The sequence below is a fragment of the Zonotrichia leucophrys genome, chromosome 23 (genome assembly GCF_028769735.1).
Source record: "Zonotrichia leucophrys gambelii isolate GWCS_2022_RI chromosome 23, RI_Zleu_2.0, whole genome shotgun sequence".
In the NCBI taxonomy this organism is placed as follows: Eukaryota; Metazoa; Chordata; class Aves; order Passeriformes; family Passerellidae; genus Zonotrichia; species Zonotrichia leucophrys.
Genome location: NC_088192.1, coordinates 6,370,655 through 6,393,276, shown reverse-complemented (window position 1 = coordinate 6,393,276; position 22,622 = coordinate 6,370,655). Strand labels below are relative to the sequence as shown.

Below are 22,622 nucleotides of genomic sequence, written 5' to 3'. Positions count from 1 at the left end.
GATGTGACACTGGATCCCCGAGTTCTGTTCCAATATGGGGGCAGGTCTGACATTCAGCTAAGCAGGGTTTTGAGGTGGGATTTCTAAGAAGAATTTCTAGGTGGGATTTCTAGGCAGGATTCCCTCACTGGAAGGGTGTTCAGGCACTGGAACCTCCCAGGGAGGTCTGGAGTCCCCACCCCAAAGGAATGAACATGTGGCACTCAGTGCCCCAGTGGAGACTGCTCACAGGCTGGACCTGAACACCTTGGAGGACTTCTCCAACCTTGATGATCCTGTTTTATGATGGTCAGGCCTTGGAACTGCCCAAGGAGGTTTGGATTCCCCATCCCTGGAGGTGTCCAAGGAATTCCTGGGCATGGCACTCAGCTGGGCTGAGCTGATCAGTCACAGGTGGGACCCAATGACCCCACAGGGCTTTTCCAACCTCCATGATCCCATATTGTGATTCCTGACTGAGCTGCCCTCCAAGGAATTGAGATGGGGATGTGTCCAAGCATCTGTGGCCCTGCTGGATTAGGCTGGGAACAGCAAAGAACTCTGATGATCCCTTCTAAACCAGGATATTCTGTGATTCTGATTCTATTCAATGACATCACATCTCTGACTGTGGCTTTCCAACAGGGTGCAACAACTTCTGTTCCTCCTCCTGTGTCCAAAATATCTGACCCAGACCAGTGGCAATACTCCCAAACTTTAGCTTTTTTACTGTTTCCACTGCCTTTGCCTCCATCCTCAGGTTTTTCCCACCTTTCCTGCTGCCCTGGCAAGGACTGAGTTAAAAGAAGTGTGCTGGGGATTAGATATAATAGTATAAAAAATGTGGATATAAAAGCACAAATCACTATTAAACACAGGTAAATATCAATAAATTAAAACCAGGAAAGGTTTTAAACTCTTGTGCTTTCACAAATAGCCAAAAATCTGCAACCACATTAACAGAGTTGCTGTGTGACCCAAAACAGGAATATGGGGACAGGTGATGCTTCATCCCACAAAGAGAAGCTTTGACAGGAACAAACTCAAACCTCCCAGTGCTGTTTCCCTGCCTGCAATTTTTCAGGATGTGGCTCGGCACTGTGGCACAGGATTTGATTCCTGCCTTTCCTGCAGGGCTTGGGATCCCTCTGCTGGTGCAGGAGGAGCCTGCACGGATTTTCCTGGGTGGAACAAAGTGCAGGGAACACATCCTGATCACACAGGGGCCTGCAGGGCCCAGGTGAGGCAGGGGGAACCCCAGGGAAATGAACTGCTGGAATCCGGGCCACAGAGGGCAGAGCTCCAAGGAAACCCCGGCAGGGCTGGCTGCAGAGGGGCAGCTCCTGGCAGCTGGGCTGGAATTAAAATATTCCATAAAAACAGAGCTGAGGGAGCTACACTCCTCAGCCATGGACACCTGGAGGAAGCAGCCATGCAGGAAACTGGATGAGAACTCTGTATCTGATAACAGCCTAATTAATTATTAATTATGACCTCTGTGACTCACGTCCAGCTCAGGATATTTTGTGATTCTACATCTCAGACCTGGGCAAATTTCTCTGGAGCTGGTGCCAGAACTCTGCTTGCCCAAGGAAGGGCAAGACTCTTTTTCCTCCTATTTTCCCAAGGAGGAGAGCTGAGAGCTCCTTGTGCTGCCTTGCAATGGAGTGCCCAGCACCTCCTGCAGCCCGACTCCCACACTGAGCAACAACTCCCAAAGGCCAGCAGGTGATATTCCTGACATTCCTGATATTCCAGTCTCCTGGAAGGAGCAGGATTGCCACAGGATGAGTAAAGCACTTCCCAGGTGAGGAAACCCGGGAGGGACAAGCTGAGCAATGGGGCACTGATGCTTCCCACACATCTGGAATTTTCACAATTCCCACCTTTTGTTTCAACACCTGGAGCAAAGTTCAGAGTTGGGACTGAAGTGGAAAAAGGTTCCTGATGGGAAAGGGGAGGTTTGGCACTCAGGCTGATATCTCTGAGTTAGGAGCACAATCAGTACAGAAAATCTGCCAGAGGTTTTCTGGGAGAGCCCCAATCACTTGGGGATTCACAGCGACTCCACTTTTTCCCCTGGCTGTCTCTCCTGATGGGAATGCTGACTGCAGGTTTCCCCAGGATGCTCAACATCATCCTGGGAACACAGAGATCCTGTGGGGAACAAGCTCCCTAAATCACAACTCTGAACCTCACCAAAGGCCTGAAACCTCAGGGTGCCTCCAGCTCCTCAGTGCCAGGACTGGGTCAGATCCCAGACTTCAGTGACAAAGAAACAGCTCCTTCTTCCTCTGGAGCCAGGCTGGGAGAGCTGGGGGTGCTGCCCTGGAGAGGAGAAGGCTCCAGGGAGAGCTCAGAGCCCTTGCAGGGCCTGAAGGGGCTCCAGGAGAGCTGCAGAGGGACTGGGGACAAGGATGGAGGGACAGGAGCCAGGGAATGGCTGCCAGTGCCAGAGGAATGGCAGGGCTGGATGGGATCTTGGCAATTGGGAATTGTTCCCTGGCAGGGTGGGCAGGGGCTGGGCTGGAATTGCCAGAGCAGCTGTGGCTGCCCCTGGAGCCCTGGCAGTGCCCAAGGCCAGGCTGGGCATTGGGGCTGGCAGCACCTGGCACAGTGGCAGGTGTCTCTGCCAGGGGTGGCACTGGGTGGGATTTAAGGTCCTTTACCATTCCCTGATTTCTCTGTAGCCCCACAAGCAGGGATCCAGAATTCCAGGGCTCCAGGGGCAGCCACAGCTGCTCTGGCAATTCCAGCCCAGCCCCTGCCCACCCTGCCAGGGAACAATTCCCAATTGCCAAGATCCCATCCAGCCCTGCCATTCCTCTGGCACTGGCAGCCATTCCCTGGCTCCTGTCCCTCCATCCTTGTCCCCAGTCCCTCTGCAGCTCTCCTGGAGCCCCTTCAGGCCCTGCAAGGGCTCTGAGCTCTCCCTGGAGCCTTCTCCTCTCCATCAGAACTGATTTTATAACCAAAGGAAACCAGACCTCCCCTTTCCACTGCCTTACACTACCAATGAAAGAGAAACTTGAAAAAATAAAATTATTCTTCATGCATTTCAAGGTCAAATCTGCTAAAATCAGAGCTATCCCAGGTGACATCTGACCTACAGCATCACCCAGCATGGAACCAGCCACGGAGGGGACAAGGTCACAAGGACAGGAATATTTTGGGAAGATGGGAAGCCTCACACATATCCTCCACACATAACCCATTTCTGGGGGTGAGAATTCCAACTTCTTTCCAGACAGATCCACCTTCCTCTGATCCAGAGAAATTCTCAAGATTCTTTGATTCCAAAGATTTTTTAGGATTCTTTTTTTCTGCAAGGGCAACCAGCTTTTTCCCAGGTTTGGAATCTGCTTCCTCCTCAGCACTAATTTATTGTGGCCATTTAACTGTCAGCCAAGGCCTCCACAGCTGCATAAATAAAGTCAAAACCCTCCCAGTTCCATTAAAGCTCTGAACAAGGCATGATGGTAAATCTAAACTTGATCTCCAAGAATCATATTTATGGCTATTCCAGCTAACCTAGAGCCAGCACTGGATTTATCACACATGCATGGAACACACATAATAAATACAGTCTGCTGAGGAGGGAGAACTGCTCTGAGAAGCAGAAGTTTCCTTAAACCCTGCAGATTCATGACACAACCAAAACCAAGTGAATTTTTGGAGGAAATATTAAATTACCTGCTGCAGGTGCAACAAATAATCTCTTTGGTTTGTTTATGAGGGAATGAACACTGCAGGAGGTTCAGATGGGCACTGCTTTATTATTTAATATTTGCTTTATTTATTTTTAAGATTTATTTATTGTGGGCCAGGCAGAAGCTCTTTGAGAAGCTTCAGCTGCACAGAGTCGTGGATTTTCCCAAAATTATTCCTCCTGTGCTTTTGATAAGGCCACACTGATGGGAAATTTTCCAAGGTAAACTCACCAAATCCTCAGCTCAAAGCTGAGCACTGCTCCAGGGAATAGTGGTTAAAAGGAGGAATTGTACTCCAAGCTCATTATTCCCAATTTAATGGGTATTTTAAAACATCCCCTTTAAAACCATTTAAATTGAAGGTCAACTCTCCTTATCTATTTTACTCCACAAACCATTGCTGCTGTTACCAAGACCAGTGCAAGAAAATCCTGTTTTATAAACACTTGGGAATATTATCCCTAATTTTGATCTGAGGAAATGTCTCAGGCTGGAAATGGGGCTGTGTGTTCTGTGCCCACCTGTCAGAGCTGGGGCAGTTCTCTGCTGCTCTTGGGGCAGTTTTCTTGATCTCTCCCACAGCCAATCCTCCCTCCAGGAGATCTCTGCTCTCCATGGCCACTGAGTGTCCCTGCAGGGCTGATCCAATTCCAGCATCCCATGGGCAGATGCTGCGCCCAGGGCAGGAGCCAAGCATTCCTACCTGGATCCAATCTGAGCCTGGCACAGCACAGCAGCCTTTGCCCCCTGCATTGCCAGAGGAGCAGCTTTCTGCTGCCCTGCATGGCCAGAGGGAGCCCAGGCCCATCTGCAGCAGCCCTGGAGCTGCAGAGGAAAACTCCCCCCTTGTGCAGGATCCCTGCTGCAGCAGAGCCACAGCTGGCACTGCAGGAGGGCTGAGCCCCCATGGGATGGGGCTGTGCCACAGCCTGAGCCACAGCGTGCCAGGGCCTGCTCCCACTCTGGCAGGGTTTGTTTGTACTATTGCATTTGTATTTTTGATTTTCCTATTAAAGAACTGTTATTCCTGCTCCCGTATCTTTGCCTGAGACCCCTTTAATTTCAAAATGATAATAATTCAGAGGGAGGGGGTTGCATTTTCCATTTCAGGAGAGGCTCCTGCCTTCCTCAGCAGACACCTGGCTGTTCAAACCAAGACAGGAACTCATTCCACGTTCTGCAGCTCTTCCAAGAACCCAAGAGGATGAAAAATCAGCACAGCCTGACCAGAGCTCAGCAGAGCCAAAGCCTGGAGGGCTCTTGGGTGAAAATCAGCTTTTATTTTATTTTTATTTTTTCCCTAATAAAGAACTACTATTCCTATTCCCATATCTTTGCCTGAGAGCTTTTTCATTTCAAAATTATAATAATTCAGAGGGAGGGGGTTTGCATTTTCCAAGAACTAGTATTCCTATTCCCATATCTTTGCCTGAGAGCCCCTTAATTTCAAAATTACAATAATTCAGATGGAGGGGGGTTTGCATTTTCCATTTCAGGAGAGGCTCCTGCCTTCCTCAGCTGACACCTGGCTGTTCAAACCAAGACAGCAAAACATAAATCCAGCAGCACCTTCAGCTGCTTGACCACTGAATTACCTCACAGGAGTGAGGAGAGGAACTTCATTGCTGTTCACAAAGAACAGGAAACTCCTCCAGCCCCAGACAGATTCCAGGCTCTGGAGAAAAACCTGGATGCTCCAGCACCTCCTGATGCTCTGAATTCCTGGGGTTCACTTCCTGCAGACAGGAAAGGGGGAAACCAACCTGGTCCTCCCCAGGAACCCCTGGGACAGGGAACTGCTCCGTTTATGGGATCCCAGTCTGATTCTGCCTTCCTTAGCAGACACCTGGCTGTTCAAACCCAGACAGGAAAGAGGAGGAAAGATGGAAACCTGTTCCCAGCTGAACCCTGCAGGACACACACACACTCCAGGAGGGCTGGACCTGAATTCAAGCTTGTTCTCCACCTCAGTGACTGTGTGACCCACAGGATCTGCCAGGGGGACCCGGGGTGCTGCAGGGGAGCGGAGCAGGGCTCTTACCCAGGTTGAGGCTGGAGGAGGATCCGTGCGAGGACAGGGAGGGAGGAGGAGTCTGCGAGTGCCCGGGGCCCTGGCTGGGCAGGGGCATGCCCACGGGCCCGGGGGACGAGGAGAAGCCCAGGCCGTTGTAGAAGCTGTGCCCGATGGGGGTCAGGCTGCTCGAGGTCCTCTTGTAGAGCTCGCTGCTGCCCGTCAGCGAGTCACGGCGCGAACCGCTGCCCGTGGTGGAGTTGGCCACTGCGGAAACGGCAACATGGGATAAATGCGTAAAATGGGAATATGGGGAAATGGGGAAAATGGGAAAATGGGGAAAATGGGAATATTGTGGAAAATGGGGAAAGGGGGAAATGGGGAAAAGGGGGGAAATGGGGAAAGGGGGAAATGGGGGAAATGGGGAAATAGGAATACTGGGGAAATGGGGGAATGGGAATATTGGGGAAAATGGGGAAAGGGGGAAATGGGGGAAATGGGAAAATGGGAGAATGGGGAAAACAGGGGAAATGGGAAAATAGGAGAAATAGGGAAATTGGGGGCATGGGAAAATGGAGACATGGGAAAATTGGGGAAAACAGGGAAAATGGGGAAAGCAGGGAACACGGGAAATGGGAAAAATGGGGGAAATGGGAAAATGGGGGAAACAGGAAAAACAGGGAAAATGAAAAAAAAATAGGAAAAATCAGGAAAATGGGGAAAACAGGGGAAATGGGAAAATGGGAGAAATGGGGAAATTGGGGGCATGGGAAAATGGAGACATGGGAAAATTGGGGAAAATGGGGAAAACAGGGAAAAGGGGGAAAACAGGGGAAATGGAGGAAAACAGAAAAAACAGGGAAAATGAGAAAATGGGAAAAACTGGGGAATGGGAAAAATTGGGGAAATGGGAAAAACAGGAAAAGGGGGAAAATGGGGGAAATGGGAATACGGGGAAAAGGGGCAAAAGGGGGAAAATGGGAAAATAGGGGAAATGGGAAAATGGGGGAAATGGGGAAAGGGGGAAATGGGGAAATTGGGGAAAGGGGGAAATGGGAAAATGGGGAAGAGGGAATATTGGGGAAATGGGGAAAATGCGGAAATGGGAAAACGGGAGAATGGGGAAAACAGGGGAAATGGGAAAATGGGAGAAATGGGGAAATTGGGGGCATGGGAAAATGAAGACATGGAAAAACTGGGGAAACCAGGGGAAACGCGAAAAATGGAGGAAAACAGAAAAAACAGGGAAAATGGGAAAATGAGAAAATGGGAAAAATTGGGGAATGGGAAAAATTGGGGAAATGGGAAAAATAGGAAAAGGGGGAAAATGGGGAAAACAGGGAACACGGGAAATGGGAAAATGGGGGAAATGGGGAAATTGGAGAAATGGGAAAACAGGGGAAAAACAGGGAAAACGAAAAAATAGGAAAAATTGGGAAAATGGGAAAATGGGAAAAGGGGGGAAATGGGCAAAACAGGGAACACAGGGGAAATGGGAAAAATGGGAAATGGGAAAATGTGAAAATGGGGGGAAAGGGGAAAATGGGGAAATGGGAGAATGGGGGAAATGCGGAAAATGGGGAAATGGGAGAAACGAGAAAAATGGGAAAATAGGGAAAATGGGAGAAATGTGGAAAATGGGGGAATGGGAGAATGGGGAAATGGGGAAAATGGGAATGGGGAAAATGGGAAAAATTGAGGAAACAGGGAAAATGAAAATACTGGGGAAAATGGGGGAAATGGGAAAAACAGGGAAAACAGGGAAAATGGGAAAAATGAGAAAATGGGGTAAAATGGGAGATGCCACCAGCCCCAACACTGGAGAGCCACAGCTCCACTGCCCTGGGCTGGTGCTTGGGGGAGTGATCAGATACAGTCATTAAAACCAGTCAGTCATTAAAACCAGTTAAAATCATTAAAACCACGCTGTTAATGATAAAACGGCCAAACAAATTATCTGGGATCTTGTCTTTGCCTTCAGTGCCTTGGAGGATTTATTGGGACACAGCACATGGAGAAACAGCTCCAAAAATCCCTGAGCAGAAAGGTCAAAGGATAAAAATCTCCCTAAAGGAAGGGACCACGCTTTGGGGACATGCTGAGATCTCTGGGGACATGACGAGCATTTTGGGGACACGCTGAGACCTTGGGCACATACTGAGACCTTTGGGGACACGCTGAGACCTCTGGGGACAAACTGAGCACTTGGGGACAAACTGAGCACCTGGGGACAGGCTGAGCACTTGCAGACACACTGGGACCTTTGGGGACACGCTGAACACTTTGGGGACACACTGAGACATTTGGGGACACACTGACCCCTTACAGACACACTGGTATCTTTGGAGACAGACTGAGCACTTGGGGACACACTGAGACATTTGGGGACACACTGAGCACTTGGGGACACGCTGAACACTTGGGGACACACCGAGCGCTTTGGATAGACACTGAGACCTCTGGGGACATGTTGAGCATTTGAGGACACCCCAAGCACTTGGGGACACCCTGAGCACTTTGGGGACACACTGAGACCTTTGGGGACATCCTGACACCTTTGGGAACACACTGAGCACTTGGGGACATGCTGAGCACTCTCAGAACACGCTGAGCACTTTGGGGACACACTCAGACTTTTGGGGGCCCACTGGGCACTTGGGGACACACCGAGCACTTGGGGACACACTGAGCACTCTCAGGACACACTGAGACCTTTTGGGGACACACTGAGCACTCTCAGGACATGCTGAGCACTTGGGGACACACTGAGACATTTGGGGACAGGCTGAGACCTTCGGGGACAGGCTGAGATCTTTGGGGACATCCTGAGCACCTGGGGACACACCGAGCACTCTGGGGACATGCTGAGACCTTTGGGGACACATCAAGCACTTGGGGACATGTTGAGACCTTTGGGGACACACTGAGCACTCTCAGGACATGCTGAGCACTTGGGGATACACTAAGACCTTGGGGACATGCAGAGACTTTTGGGGACACCCTGAGCACCTGAGGACACGCTGAGACCTTGGGGATACACCAAGCACTTTGGGGACACACTGACCACTTTGGGGACATGCTAAACACTTAGGGACATGCTGAGATCCTGGGGACACACTGAGACCTTTGGGGACATGCTGAGCACTCTGGGGACACTGAGTACTTGGGGACACACTGAAACTTTTGGGGACATGCTGAGACCTCTGTGGATCCACTGAACACTGGGGACACACTGAGACCTTTGGGGACATCCTGAGCACTTGGGGACATGCTGAGCACTCTGGGGACACACTGAGCATCTGGGGACACACTCAGACTTTTGGGGGCCCACTGGGCACTTGGGGACACACTGAGATCTTTGGGGAAGGCTGAGACCTTCAGGGACAGGCTGAGATCTTTGGGGACATCCTGAGCACTCTCAGGACATGCTGAGCACTTTGGGGACATGCAGAGACTTTTGGGGACACCCTGAGCACCTGAGGACACGCTGAGACTTTGGGGATACACCAAGCACTTTGGGGACACACTGAGCATTTTGGGGACATGCTGAGCACTCTGGGGACACTGAGTACTTGGGGACACACTGAAACTTTTGGGGACATGCTGAGACCTCTGTGGATACGCTGAACACTGGGGACACACTGAGACCTTTGGGAACATCCTGAGCACTTTGGGGACACGCTGAGCACTTTGGGGACACACTGAGACCTTTGGGAACACCCTGAGCACTTTGGGGACACGCTGAGCACTTTGGGGACACGCTGAGACCTTTGGGGACACACTGAAACCTTTGGGGACACGTTGAGCATTTGAGGACACCCCAAGCACTTGGGGACACCCTGAGCACTTTGGGGACACGTTGAGACCTTGGGGACACGCTGAGCCCTTGCTCAGGCCCTTCAGGAGAAGGTCTGAGCTGCCCAGGGCTCCCCTCCTGTCTGTTCAGAGCTGAGCCCCAGCCCCAGCCCCAGCCCCAGCCCCAGCCGGTTCCCTGTGCTGGCCCAGCCCGGTGCACAGCTCCCTGCACTCCCTGTGCTCACCCTGCAGCACATGAGGCATCAGCTCCTGCTTGCCCCCAGCTCCCTGGAGCTGCAAATCAGAATTCAATTCCACTCCTAACCCCCAGAGCTTTTAAGAGCTGTCTCAATAGGCAAATACAAACTCTTTAAATGCACTGTCAACTTGCAGGGGGAAAAATCAATTTTGCATTAAAATCTTGTTTAATAAACAGTGAAATTGTTAACTGCAATGAACTGATCATTTTTGGTGAGCGCACACAGGCTCCAGAAGCAGCAGGATCAGAGTTTTATTCATTGATTGAGGGAAAACAACTTTGTGAATCTTGGCACTGAGCAAACCACTCATGGAATTCAATTAGTTAAATAAACTGAGGTGAGAGAAGCAAATGCTTTGTTTACCTGGAACCAAGATGGTTCCAATCTCAAGGCTGGGTTAAAGTGAAATATTTACAATAACTTTTTATTGCAAACTGTTCCTCTGTGAGGTAACAGCCCCTCCCTGAGCCTGTTCTGATGGAGCCAGGTTGGAACCTGCCCCTCACTCTGATGAGAGCAGCAAAGTTCAGGACATAATTGCTGCCCTGAGACTGAGCAATAATTAAAACAATTGTTCCACTTCAAAAAAAAAAAAAAAAACACAAACCTAAGGGGAAAAAATCCTAATAAAACAAAAACATCTCTGGATGGGTTTGACTCTGAAAGGAACCTTGGTCTCCAGCTGCCCAACACCATCAAAGCATGGATGGGAGGTGTCTGGAACCACAGAGTGATTCTTTTGGTGTGTGATGGAACAATTCCCAGAATAAAGCACAGACACCACCTCAGATCAGCTTTTTTTAACTCATGAGGAGTCCTCAGCCTTTACTCTGAGGTGAGAGGGGTTGAAACACTCCGGTACCAATTCCTGTCAGCCAGTACTCCACATGCAGGGAAAAACACTTCCAAGTTAATTACACTGCTACTGCTAATTATCACCTACTAAAGCATTTTTGCCAAGAACTGCTGCAGATTTTAAAGCCTGAAGTGGTCCCTAAAGGAAAATTCCCACTTAGGCCGGGATGGATGAGGAGGGCTCAGCTCAGACTACAAATTCCTGAAATCTTGGGTTCTCCTCGTGCTCCTTTCCCCAGGTGTGGGAATCCTTAAAATCAGAGGGTTTTGGGAAAGCTGCAAAAGGCAGGGCTCAGAGACAGCAGAACTGTGAGTGGAGCTAAGCAGTTACCATGAGATTGGTCAGAAGAAAAGTTCTATTACAAGTAGAAAGTAAGGACAACAATGGTCTGTGTATTAAAACTTGTCTAGAATAACTCCCTAAGCTACAGAAAAGTTTATCCAGTGAGATATTAGAAAGTTCTAAGCTTAATAATGGAGCTCTGTGCGTTGTGTTTTAATGCTTACAAGCAGGTATTGTGTTTGAAATAAGCCAGCATTGCTTTAACCAAAGGTACCTGTGCTTACAGTGGTTGGATAGAACTACTGTCAATGTGCTTCTGCTTTGTGTGATTGGTCAAAATTTATCTTTAGTCAGATTTGTCCAGCCACCATGTCAGGATCAACCCCTGAATATTGCCCCATATTTTCCCCCAACCTTTCCAACCACTCTGTTGGGGTTTCTTCCCTCTTTTGCTGCTCATTCAAAGTCTTACAGACATTTTGATTATGTGGAGCTGCCTCTGACACCTCCTATAACCAATGTTCTGTACTGTGAATCAATGCTCCCCCCTGTGCTGTTGTGGTCCCAGGTGGGGGCACACTGTGGGCACTTCCAGATCCCCAAGGGGTCCCTGCACACGGCTCCCTCTCCCACATCCATATCCCAACTTTAAGGTGAGCTGTAACATTGAGCTCTGTGGGATGTGAGCTGTTGGAGATGTGAGCTGCTGGCATCTTCCCACTGCCATAACCATGTCATGGGGCTGATGCTGGAAAACCAACAGCTCCAGAGGTGTTCCCCAGCAGTCCTGTCCTGTTGGTGATTCCCACAATTCCCCCTCGGTTCAACTAAAAAGAAACCTTTCTAACTGTGTCGTTTATTAACTACCTAGTGTTTCACAGCTTTACTAGAATATATCTGTTTATTACTTGCTTAAAGCATCTTTTTTTGCTTGCATTAAGCATTGCTGTATTACAACAGAGCAGTTTTAATGCTGGGAAAGTCCAGTCAGTTCAAAGGGAGTAAGTCATGTCTGACAGCAATTACAAGTCATTGCTCAAAAAAGTCTCACCGGTTCCAAGGTCTTAATTCAAACCTTCCTCAGTGTCTATACCTTCATCCACCATCTCTGTGAGATTCTGAGAACTCTCTGTGAATCCATTTCCTACCTCTCTCTCTCGTATGATAAAAACTTCTTTGACAGCTTTGTCCATCATTTGTCTCACACATCGAAGCATGCAAGGTAACACCACCAGTATCACAACTAAAACACCCAACACACAGAAACCTATTTATAAAGTTCCCTTAGCTACAGTGCCATGCTCCATTCTTGGAACAAATCATCTAACCTGCAGCCTCTGAGGAACCAGGGGTGTAGCAGTGTGATTCCATGGTTTACCTCAGAACCCCGGGTCCCTCCCCTGAAGATTCCCTCCCAGGTGTGTCAGTCACCTCTCCTTCCCCCTCCCAGCACTGTCTGTCACTCCTGGCATTCCAGAAGGCATCAAGTGATTGGCAGATTCAAAGGATGCCCTCTACCCCTGGGGGGCATTGGGCCATCCAGGTGTCCTTTGTCCCTTTGTCCCTCCCCTCCTGTCCCTGCTTGGTGGCTCCCTGCCCCTTCCCTGCCCCTCTCCCCGGGGTTCAAAGGAGCAGCAACCACGGGCTCAGGGAGTTCTGCTGGAGCTGCTGCTGCATTCAGAGGCCTGTGGGCCAGAATAAAGCTCTGCATCCAAACCCTCCATCAGAACCAACTCCTTTCCTTCACCATCGCCTTAAAGTTTCTCTGCCAGAGGGAAACCTGAGGAGCAGCCCCTGTTATGGGGGGAAGCTCCATCCCAGCACCACCAGAGCTCCTGCAGGCCTGGCCTTGTCCCCACGGGCCCAGCTGCAGCACCCAGCCAGCCCAAAGTGTCTGTGGGGTGAAACACCACACACCCAGCCCAAAGTGTCTGTGTGTATAGTAGGAGTCCCAGTAAAACATATGTACTGTATAAGTGGCCTTGGCCCATTCCTAGTTGTTCTAATGGGCTGCAGCTGTGATGTCCTTAATTGGGCGGCAGCTGTGGCTAATGAAGATAACTGGGATAAAAGGGGGTGGGTTGGCTGGTCAGGGAGAGCCTTGGAGGAGCCCTGATGAAGAAGCAGGAATAACACTGCTGTGAAGAGCTGTGTGTGAGAAAACCGCCTAGAAGGCATGGGACTTTAGAAATATGATAACAATATGAATACAACATGTGGGGTGAAACACCACACACCCAGCCGGCCCAAAGTGTCTGTGGGGTGAAACACCACAGTGCTGCTGTTTGGTTCAGCAGCAGGGCCAGACAAGCCAAGGCACATCCACTCCCCAGTACTGGTGATACCAATGCTGTGCCACAGCTGCCCTGTCTCATTACTGATGTGCCCCAGCCCGGGCTGGCAGTGCTGGCACAGCCCCCTCCTCTCACCTGCGGTGCCGAAGCCGCCCAGGGCCGAGCCCAGCGTGGCGCCCAGGGAGCTGCTGCTGCCGAAGCCCAGCGAGGTGTTGGCGGGCTGGGCCGAGCCCTGCGAGAACAGCGAGCTGCTCTGCGAGTTGCTGCTCAGGGAGTTGTTGCCGTAGAAGGAGCTGGAGGCCAGGTTGTTGGTGGGCTGCTGCTGGGGCTGGGGCTGCGGCTGCTGCGTGCCCAGGGGCCGGAAGGGGCCGTTGGTGGTCCCTGCCAGCCCCCCGGCTGCTCCGTTGGCCGACGCCGCGGCCGCCGCCACGGCTGTGGGACACAGAAACGGGAGAAAAATGGAAAAATCACTGAGAAAATCTATTTACTTCACAGTTCTGTGTCACAGATAGCTTTTATGGAAAATCCTTTCCTTAGGATTTTTCCTCCTGAGAAGCTCAGAGGCCTCAGGAGGAAAATGTAAACATTGATTATCTGCTGCTGTGGAATGCAACAGGTGCATCTGGGATTGCCCCATGTTGGTTGTTCCTAATTAATGGCCAATCACAGCCCAGCTGGCTCAGACTCTCTGTCCGAGCCACAAACCTTTGTTATCATTCTTTCTTATTCTATTCTTAGCCAGCCTTCTTAAGAAATCCTTTCTTCTATTCTTTTAGTATAGTTTTAATGTAATATATATCATAAAATAATAAATCAGCCTTCTGAATATGGAGTCAGATCCTCATTCCTTCCCTGTGAACACCGTCACAGCTCTGGAAGTTAAAACTTAGCAGGTCACTTTGAACTGCCACAGTTTTTTTCTTTCAGGACCAAACTCTGCATAAATCTCTGTTTATTGTATCTGAGCTGCCCACAGCTCCCAGACTCCAGCCATGCCCAGCTCTTCTTGCTGCTCTTGTGCTGTTGGAGCTGCACAGATCAAAACCAGGAATGGCTCTTTCTCCAAAGACCCAAGAGTCCAATCAGTGCAGCCTCACACTTGCAAGGGCCAGTTAAGAAACCAGAGTTTTGAAATAATTGAAATGATCCTTCAGCACATGAAACATGAACCTCAGTGCCAAGAACATCGAACCCGAGGACTTTTGGTTTTCAGCCAGTTCCAAAGTTAAAGAAAAAGCAAAATAAACAAGAGCTATGAGAAAACAATTAAAACGCCCATTTCATAATCTGAGCCCAGTGTTGGCAGGGCTGCTCACACCAACAGATTGAAAAATCCTCTTAAAAGCCTTGAACTCCCAAGGAACCCAAATAAATGACAAAGCAACTCATGGCAAAGGCCATTTAAGGTACAGTGGCGTCATAAAGCACAAATCCTGGGATGGCTTGGGATGGAAAGGACCTTAAACTCATCCTGTTCCACCCCAGGGACACCTCCCACTGTACCAGGGTGCCCCAAACACCATCCAGCCTGGCCTTGGGCACTGCCAGGGCTCCAGGGGCAGCCACAGCTGCTCTGGCAATTCCAGCCCAGCCCCTGCCCACCCTGCCAGGGAACAATTCCCAATTGCCAAGATCCCATCCAGCCCTGCCATTCCTCTGGCACTGGCAGCCATTCCCTGGCTCCTGTCCCTCCATCCTTGTCCCCAGTCCCTCTGCAGCTCTCCTGGAGCCCCTTCAGGCCCTGCAAGGGCTCTGAGCTCTCCCTGGAGCCACTTGGGAATTCTGAAAGCTCCAGCAGGTAGGAAATCTGGTGCCAGGGGACAAATTTAAATACCTGCCATGAAACTCTACAAACTCATTCAGGTTCCTGCTGCTGCCCCTCTCCGTGGCTCTCCGGAGGCTCAGCCCAAGTTGAGCACAGAGGATGTTTCTCAACAACAATCCCTGATGGATCTCAGTGAGGGCAAGTTTGTCATCACTGCCAGCGGAGCACGGAGGGGTGGGGACACTGGGGACACAGCAGGCACTTGGAGTCACCTGCCTGAAGCACTGGGGAGGCAGAACTCACCTGCCTGAGCAGGGGGGACAGGACTCACCTGCCTGAGCAGGGGGAGATACAGGACTCACCTGCCTGACCCAAGGAGATACAGGACTCACCTGCCTGAGCAGGGGGATACAGGACTCACCTGCCTGAGCAGGGATACAGGACTCACCTGCCTGAGCAGGGGCATACAGGACTCACCTGCCTGAGCAGGGATACAGGACTCACCTGCCTGAGCAGGGGCATACAGGACTCACCTGCCTGACCCAGGGGGATACAGGACTCACCTGCCTGACCCAGGGAGGGGACAGGACTCACCTGCCTGAGCAGGGGGGGATACAGGACTCACCTGCCTGGGCTGCAGAGGAGCTGATGATGACAGGGGCAGGGGCCACCAGGCGCACGGGAGCCCCCAGGCCGTTCCTGGCCCCAGCATTGACCACGAGGGCTCCTGTTTGGTCATAATAAGCAGCAGGAGCCAGCACTGGGTAACCTGCAGAGGCAAGCACAGGTGACAGGGCAGGTGACAAACACATCAGCCATGTCCAGGGGAGAGCAGTGCAAGAGGGTATTTAAAGGAGAAGCTGAACAGAAAAACAAGAAAAGCAAGAACAGCCCTGCTTTCCCCACAATGCACACAATGTTACACTAAGAATTTCAGGTAGAAAAGACTTTTTACCCCCTGAATCTTCTATATTACACTGTAACCAGTGCAAATTCAGCTAAAAAGGGGTTTCATTTCTGCTCCACGATATGTACAACATGTGCTGGGATTGCTCAGAGCTGGGGCTGCCAGGGTGCACCCACAGGGAACTTCCACTTCTGTATTTTGGAAGGTTGGTACCATAAAATATTCTTTAATGCATGTAAATACTCTCATAAATGCTGGTGGTACACACAGCAGCAGACTGACAGAATACAGTGATTTGGGCACCTCATTAGGGAATTTACATTAAATGAAAACAATAAAATTAAATGGAGTGACTGTCTAAGGTGGAAGGTCACTAAGAGAATGTTCCCTGGAAATATTTGCTTTGCAAATGCAGGAACAAACATATATCTATAATTGTATATATGTGTGTATTTGCTTTGCAAATACAGCCCAAATAACAGAGATTAAAGGAAATCTGCACAATTCACTTTGTAATTTAATACTGCAACATTCTTCTTAAGAATAAAATTTAAAAAAACGAATTAACAATGACGTAACAGTGTCAGCAAGGAGACCTGAAACCCAAATAATCCTTTTTTCCTTACATTTGACCAGCAGGACATATCTGCACATTATTCTAATGAGCTCAGGATTGTGCTTTGCCATCACAATAATATCCTGATAACTGAATTTCAGCAGCACTTTACCCCAAAGCCTCAGGGATCAGAGTCACAATTCCTACAGCAGCTCCTCCAATGAAGAGCTAGAAATGAGAACTAAACCCTGCTCCCTTTTATCCCTTTTCTGTCCCTGTTTTTAAGCCTCTTGGAAGGGCAATCATGGAAGGAAGCCCCTGTTAAGTCAAGCACCTGGCAGGGATGGAGAGCTGGGATGAATGAATGGGACTAAGAAACCTCTGAGGTTTAAAATACACATCCCATAAGCTTGAAAAATCTGGAGGTGATTTTCCACAGGAGCCATCAATTCCTGGAGTACAATGCAGGCACAGGGAGACAACACTGCTGTCACCTGTGAGCCCTCAGCGCTGCCAGCTGGGGACACGCCCAACCCAGAACGAACCCCCAAAGCAAGACAAGCAGGCAGTGCTGGTGCCAGGCACGGGCAGCCCTGGCAGATGGCGTTTCCCAGGCTCCCCTGGCCTGGCAGTGCTGGTACCTGGCATTCCTGCTGCCAGCCCCTGGCCGAAGGCGAGCGCGGAGTTGACGGCGGCGGCGGCCACCAGAGGATCCGTCTGCTGGCCCTGCTGGTTCTGGTTGGGAGTCAGGGGACGCTGGCTGGCCCCACCACGGAGCACCTGCACGGGACACAACAGCCACTGGGTTATTCTGGAGCCAGGAGACAGCCACTGTCACCAGGCAGGAGCAGGAGCAGCACCAGGGGGGAAACTTCTCTGCTCTCAATTCACTTTTCTCCACATTCAGAAAGGACATGGAGGAGCTGGGAATGGTGCTGGGAAGGGTCTGGAGCCCCAGGAGGGGCTGAGGGAGCTGGGCAGGGGCTCAGCCTGGAGCAAAGGAGGCTCAGGGGCCCTTGTGGCTCTGCACAGCTCCTGCCAGGAGGGCACAGCCGGGGGGGTCGGGCTGTGCTCCAGGGCACAGGGACAGGAGCAGAGGGAACGGCCTCAGGCTGGGCCAGGAGAGGTTTGGGTTGAATGTGAGATAAAATCCCTGTCCATGGCAGGGGAACCTGATCTGGAAGGTTCCCTGACATGACCCCCACCCTGCCTGTCCTCTATGGGCAGAGCTGAGGTCAGTGCTGTGTTGGGCTGTGCCCCAGGGAACAGGGACAGGAGCAGAGGGAACGGCCCAGGCTGGGCCAGGGCAGGCTCAGGGTGGGCACCAGGAGAATTCCTACACTGAAGGGTGCTCAGGCTTTGGGTGCCCAGGGCAGTGGTGGAGTCCCCATCCCTGAAGTGTGCACAACACACACAGTGGTGCCTGGAACAGGGGTCAGTGCTGGGTTAATGCCTGGACTCGATGATCTTTAGAGAGCTTCTCCAACCTTTCAACTCCCTGATCCCACCTCCCGCACTCATCCTGTGCCAGAAGTGTGTACCAGCCACCTGCTCACCCCAGCTAATGTCTGGTTCCTGCCACCACAGCCCCACTAAAAGCCCTTTGAGCAGAAACCTTACACAGCCCAGTTCAGGAGCTGGGGGTGGGTGACAGGAGGTGACCTGGGCATCCCCAAGCCACCAGTCCCTGTGGAGGGCACAGACCTGGTGACACAAGACTTAAACCACAGGAAACCATGACCAGAGAGCCCACACTGGGGTTTGCAGGGATGAGCTGCTGTGCTGGAGTCCCTCAGAAGGGACAATGGCACCCTGCAATGACCTGGGCCAGGCCTGGTTTGGCAGAGCCTCGCTCAGAGCTGGAGCAGGAACCTGCAAGCTCAGCTCGTGAAAGGAGCCAGCCCCGTGTCCCCAGCACATCCTGCTGCTGAGGTGACATCCTGGGTGCCACCTGCTGGAGTTATTAACAGGAAACACCGACTGTGCACAGAGAGGCTGGGGAGGATCCCCATTGTCACTGACTGGGAGGGGCCCCCCGAGCCTGCCAGAGCCTGCACAGGAAACCACTGGAATGTTGGGGGACACAAGAGAGATGATGGACTGTGGACCTGGCTGACACAAGAGATTTGATAACAGGATGCCTTGGTGAAAGCAAATGAAACCTTGAAAATTAGACCTGGATTGCAAGAAGATTCAATCAGATGGATTTACCAGAAAAAGAAAATCCCATTAAACTGTGCAAGTAAGAAATGTTGTTATAGGCATAAGTTTGTGTGTGTGATTTTAACCTGATCACTGCAGTACACATTACCAGTATCCCTAAAATGGTACCCAAGTGTTTGTATCCCACAATAAAGTCAGATTCTGATCACTGAATCAGTCTCCCTGGCTCTCTCCATCACTGACAGGAACCCTCCAGCCCAGGGAATCTCTGGGAGCCAAGAATTCCAGGGGGTGCAGACTGCAGCACTGGAATGCTGCTGGGTTTATTAACACACTATTAAGATGTCACAAGGGTGACAAATCAAGTGTCCACACTCAGTGCTCCAGGTTCCCAAAGCCTCTGCCTCAGCACTTTTAATGCAAACAATCCCTGCTGCATCCCCTCAGAGCAAGGTTTGCATTCCAAACCCCGCTCCTGACCCCACTCACACCTGCTCCACGGCCATAAAAGTAATGAAACATCCCATAAAGGCCACTGGCACTGAGATATTTTATTTTAATAGCCTCTCAGCTCATGCCTGCTGCATCTGTAAAGGCCTTAGAACACCTCCTGACACTGGGGTTTGGTTTTCAAAGGGTTTTCAGCTTCTGAGCTGAGAAATTCAGCTGCCAGTAGCTCTTTATTCTGCCATAACCCAGGACCAGACTGGAGAGCTGCTGAGGGGACAGAACCCAGCTCTGGCTCCTGGCGATTCCCCTCACACACCAACAGCACCAGGGGTTTGCTGCTGCACAGCTCAGGCCCTTCCAGCCTCCCCAAAGCTCTGACAATAATTCATCACCACCCATGTTCATGTGCCACTCTCCACAGGCATGATGGATAAATCAAATTACAGATGTACAGGTGGCTCCTGTCCCTTTGTATTCAGGAGAGGCCAAAGGGTTTTCTGTTCATTTAAAGCTACCCAGAGCTGAGGTCAGGATCAGCGATGGAAAACATCAGGGTTTTGAATGGCTGCAGCTGTGTCAGGGGAGGCTGGGTTGGGTTTTCCACAGAATCAGCTGGGCTGGAGAAGACCTTTGAGATCATCGAGTCCAACCTGTGAGCTGGCACCATCCTGTCACCCAGACCATGGCACTGAGTGACAAAGTGACACCCAGGCTCTCCTTAAACACCCCCAGGCACAGGGACTCCACTCCAGTGGGCAACTCCTTCCACTGAACCAACAGCCTCCCTGGGAAGAAATTCTCCCTGATGCTGCTCCCCAGAGGGAATGGGCACAGGAATGGGCATGGGAATGGGCATGGGAATGGAAAGGGGCACAGGAATGGGCATGGGAATGGGGGCATGGGAATAGGTATGGGAATGAAAATGCAAATGGGAATGGGAATGGGCATGGAAATGGGCACAGGAATGAGAATGGGAGTGGGCACGGGAATGACATGGGAACGGGCAAGGGCATGGACAGAGGAATGGGAATGGAAATGAGCATGGGAATGGGCACAGGAATGGGAATGGGATGGCATAGGAATGGGCAATGGAAATGGCATGGAAATGGCACGAAGGCATGGGAATGGGATGGGCATGGGAATGGGATGAGCAAGGGAATGGCAGAAATGGCACGGGAATGGGCATGGGAATGGTGATGGGCATGGGAATGGGCATGGGAATGGGCACAGGAATGGGAATGGGAGTGGGCACGGGAATGGACATGGAAATGGGCATGGCAATGGAAATAGGCATGGGAGTGGGCATGGGAATGGAAAGAGGCATGGGAATGGAAATGGGCATGGAAAGGGCTACAGGAATGGGAATGGGCACAAGAATAGGGGCATGGGAATGGGTATGGGAATGGAAAGGGGCACAGGAATGGGCATGGGAATGAGAATGGGAATGCAAATGGGAATGGGCATGGGAGTGGGCATGGGCACAGATGGCCCAGAGGCTGCAGTTTGCACAGCACTCCCAGGGATGCCCAGGCTGGGATTGCTGGGGCTCTGTGCAGGGCCAGGGGCTGCAATCCCCCATCCCTGGGGTCACTCCCCACGCAGAGCCCAGGAGGTGCCAGGAGGTGCCAGCCTTACCTGCTGCTGGCCCTGCTGCGTTTGCTGCGTGCTCTGCTGGCTGGCCGAGTTGGTGGCGGCGGCGGCGGCGGCCGCCTGCTGCTGGAAGAGGCTGGCAGGATAAACTCCCCAGGGAGTGACTCCATAGTACTGGTGAGGCACCACAGCTGGACCTGGAACACAGCAGGGCAGGGTGAGCACCTGGGGGGGCAAGGGGTGCCCCAAAACCACTGCTTATCATGCCTGGTTTGATGGGATCTGGGTGAAACCCTCCGCAAACACAGAGGCATTTGGCATTTGGGGCACACATTTTATGAAGTTTCAAGTCAAACCTGGAATTTCATCACTGCACCAAGTCAAACTCTCCAGCAGTGATTCCATGTTTTTATTGGTGTGCCCTGGTTTTACAGAGAAGGAACAAAAATCTCCAATCCCAACAGAGGAACCTTGTTTGAAGCACAGAGATAACTTCTAATCCCAGCTGACATTCACAGCTCACTGCCATCCACCTTCAGCTCCTCAACAAATTACCAAACCTCTTCACAGCTGGAGTGCATCAACCCTCAAGTATAAAAATGCTTTTTCCAGCCCTGCTTTGCATTTGCAAATCTCCCCTAAAAGAGGCTGCACCATCCTGTCCCTTCCCACATTCCCTCCCCACACTTCACATCCCCTCCTCAAACTTAAGAGGCTTAAAAATAAAAATAGTAATGATAATAATAATGACCCTGGAGAGCAGCAGAAAAAGCCTCACTTTTGAAGATTCCTTGTGTTTACCAGGACAGCACAGAAATTTGGAGATAGCAGAATGGCAACCTCTCTCCTTAAATAATCCCAGTTAGAATAATGCTGAGGAAGCTCTCAGAGCTGGAGGGAGGAGCCTTTCCCACCCAATAACACAGATGGGAATCCAATAATATTTTTAATATGACTGTTTGATATCTTTAGGAAAGGTCAGCAGAAAGCAGAAGTGTTCCTTTTAATTCACAAATACATCCCCATTCCAGGGCTCCCTCCCACAGCAGGAATAGCTCAGGCACAGCCAGGTCAGGTGTGACACTGGAATAAACAAATCTTTAGAGAACCTTGGTCATGTCTGCAGTAAAAAGAGGATTTTTTATTTTTAAAGAGAGAATCTCAGCACTTGGGATCTGCCCAAATCGATGATTCCATGGAAAATGAGGGATGACACAAAAAAGGGAGGTGAAAGCAGTGCTCAGTGTTAGCCTGGCTGTGACAATGGGGGAAATCCTTCAAGTCCCTTTTCCTTTTGGTTTTTGTTCCTTTCTGCTTGATTGTTACAGTACCAGGCTCAGCTGAATCCTGCAGGATGCCAAGGAGCTGGATGAGCTCCTGCTCCCACATCCACACTTCAGAACATTCATCCCATGCTTTGTGCCAAATACTAAATTCATGTTTCAAACATGTACGAGTTACTCTCATTACATTATTCTGGTTTGAACTACTCTGCTTTCCCCAGATTTAGGAGTGAGGTGCCCAGCTCTGTGCTCAGCAGGGAGGTGCTGGCTAATTCCAGGCAGATGCTGAACACCTGGATTTGTGTCTCCCCCCAAAGGCCATCCTTGCTGGATTTACAGAATCAGAGAGGCTGATCTGCTTCTCCTACTCAGTTCTGCAGCAGCAACCACTCACTTCTTACCTTCCACCCTGGAAATTCATGAGCAGTGCCAGCTAAAACGGAAAAAAACCTGCAGCAAATGAACAGTGCTACAAAGGTGGTGCCTCAGCAGGCACAGACAGGGAGGCAGGGAGGGATTTTAACCTGTTTATAATCACTGAATGCACATCAGAGCCCAACTCCCAGGGTTCTCCCGCACCCAACAGGGCAAGGGCTGCAACTGCTCCCTTTTAATGCAAGTCATTAACCTGCATTTGCCCTCAGGCTGCTGCAATCCCTTCATCTGGGCAAAATTTGGGCATCTCTCTGGGATACTTTAGTCTCAGCTCTAATTATCAACC

The 22,622-nt window shown here is 50.8% G+C and overlaps 1 protein-coding gene across 6 annotated transcripts in view; it reads right to left on the bottom strand.

The window, feature by feature from the left end:
• The window catches only part of PUM1 (pumilio RNA binding family member 1), a 104,305-nt gene that overhangs the window by 19,896 nt on the left and 61,787 nt on the right, over nucleotides 1–22,622 (bottom strand). For all 6 annotated transcript variants that reach the window (XM_064731415.1, XM_064731417.1, XM_064731412.1 and 3 more), the window contains exons 10-14: nucleotides 20,664–20,815; nucleotides 17,057–17,195; nucleotides 15,578–15,721; nucleotides 13,323–13,619; nucleotides 5,731–5,967 (exon numbers count right to left, since the gene is read on the bottom strand). In XM_064731415.1, coding sequence (XP_064587485.1) covers nucleotides 5,731–5,967; nucleotides 13,323–13,619; nucleotides 15,578–15,721; nucleotides 17,057–17,195; nucleotides 20,664–20,815 — 969 coding nt within the window. The remainder of the gene's footprint in view (nucleotides 1–5,730; nucleotides 5,968–13,322; nucleotides 13,620–15,577; nucleotides 15,722–17,056; nucleotides 17,196–20,663; nucleotides 20,816–22,622) is intronic.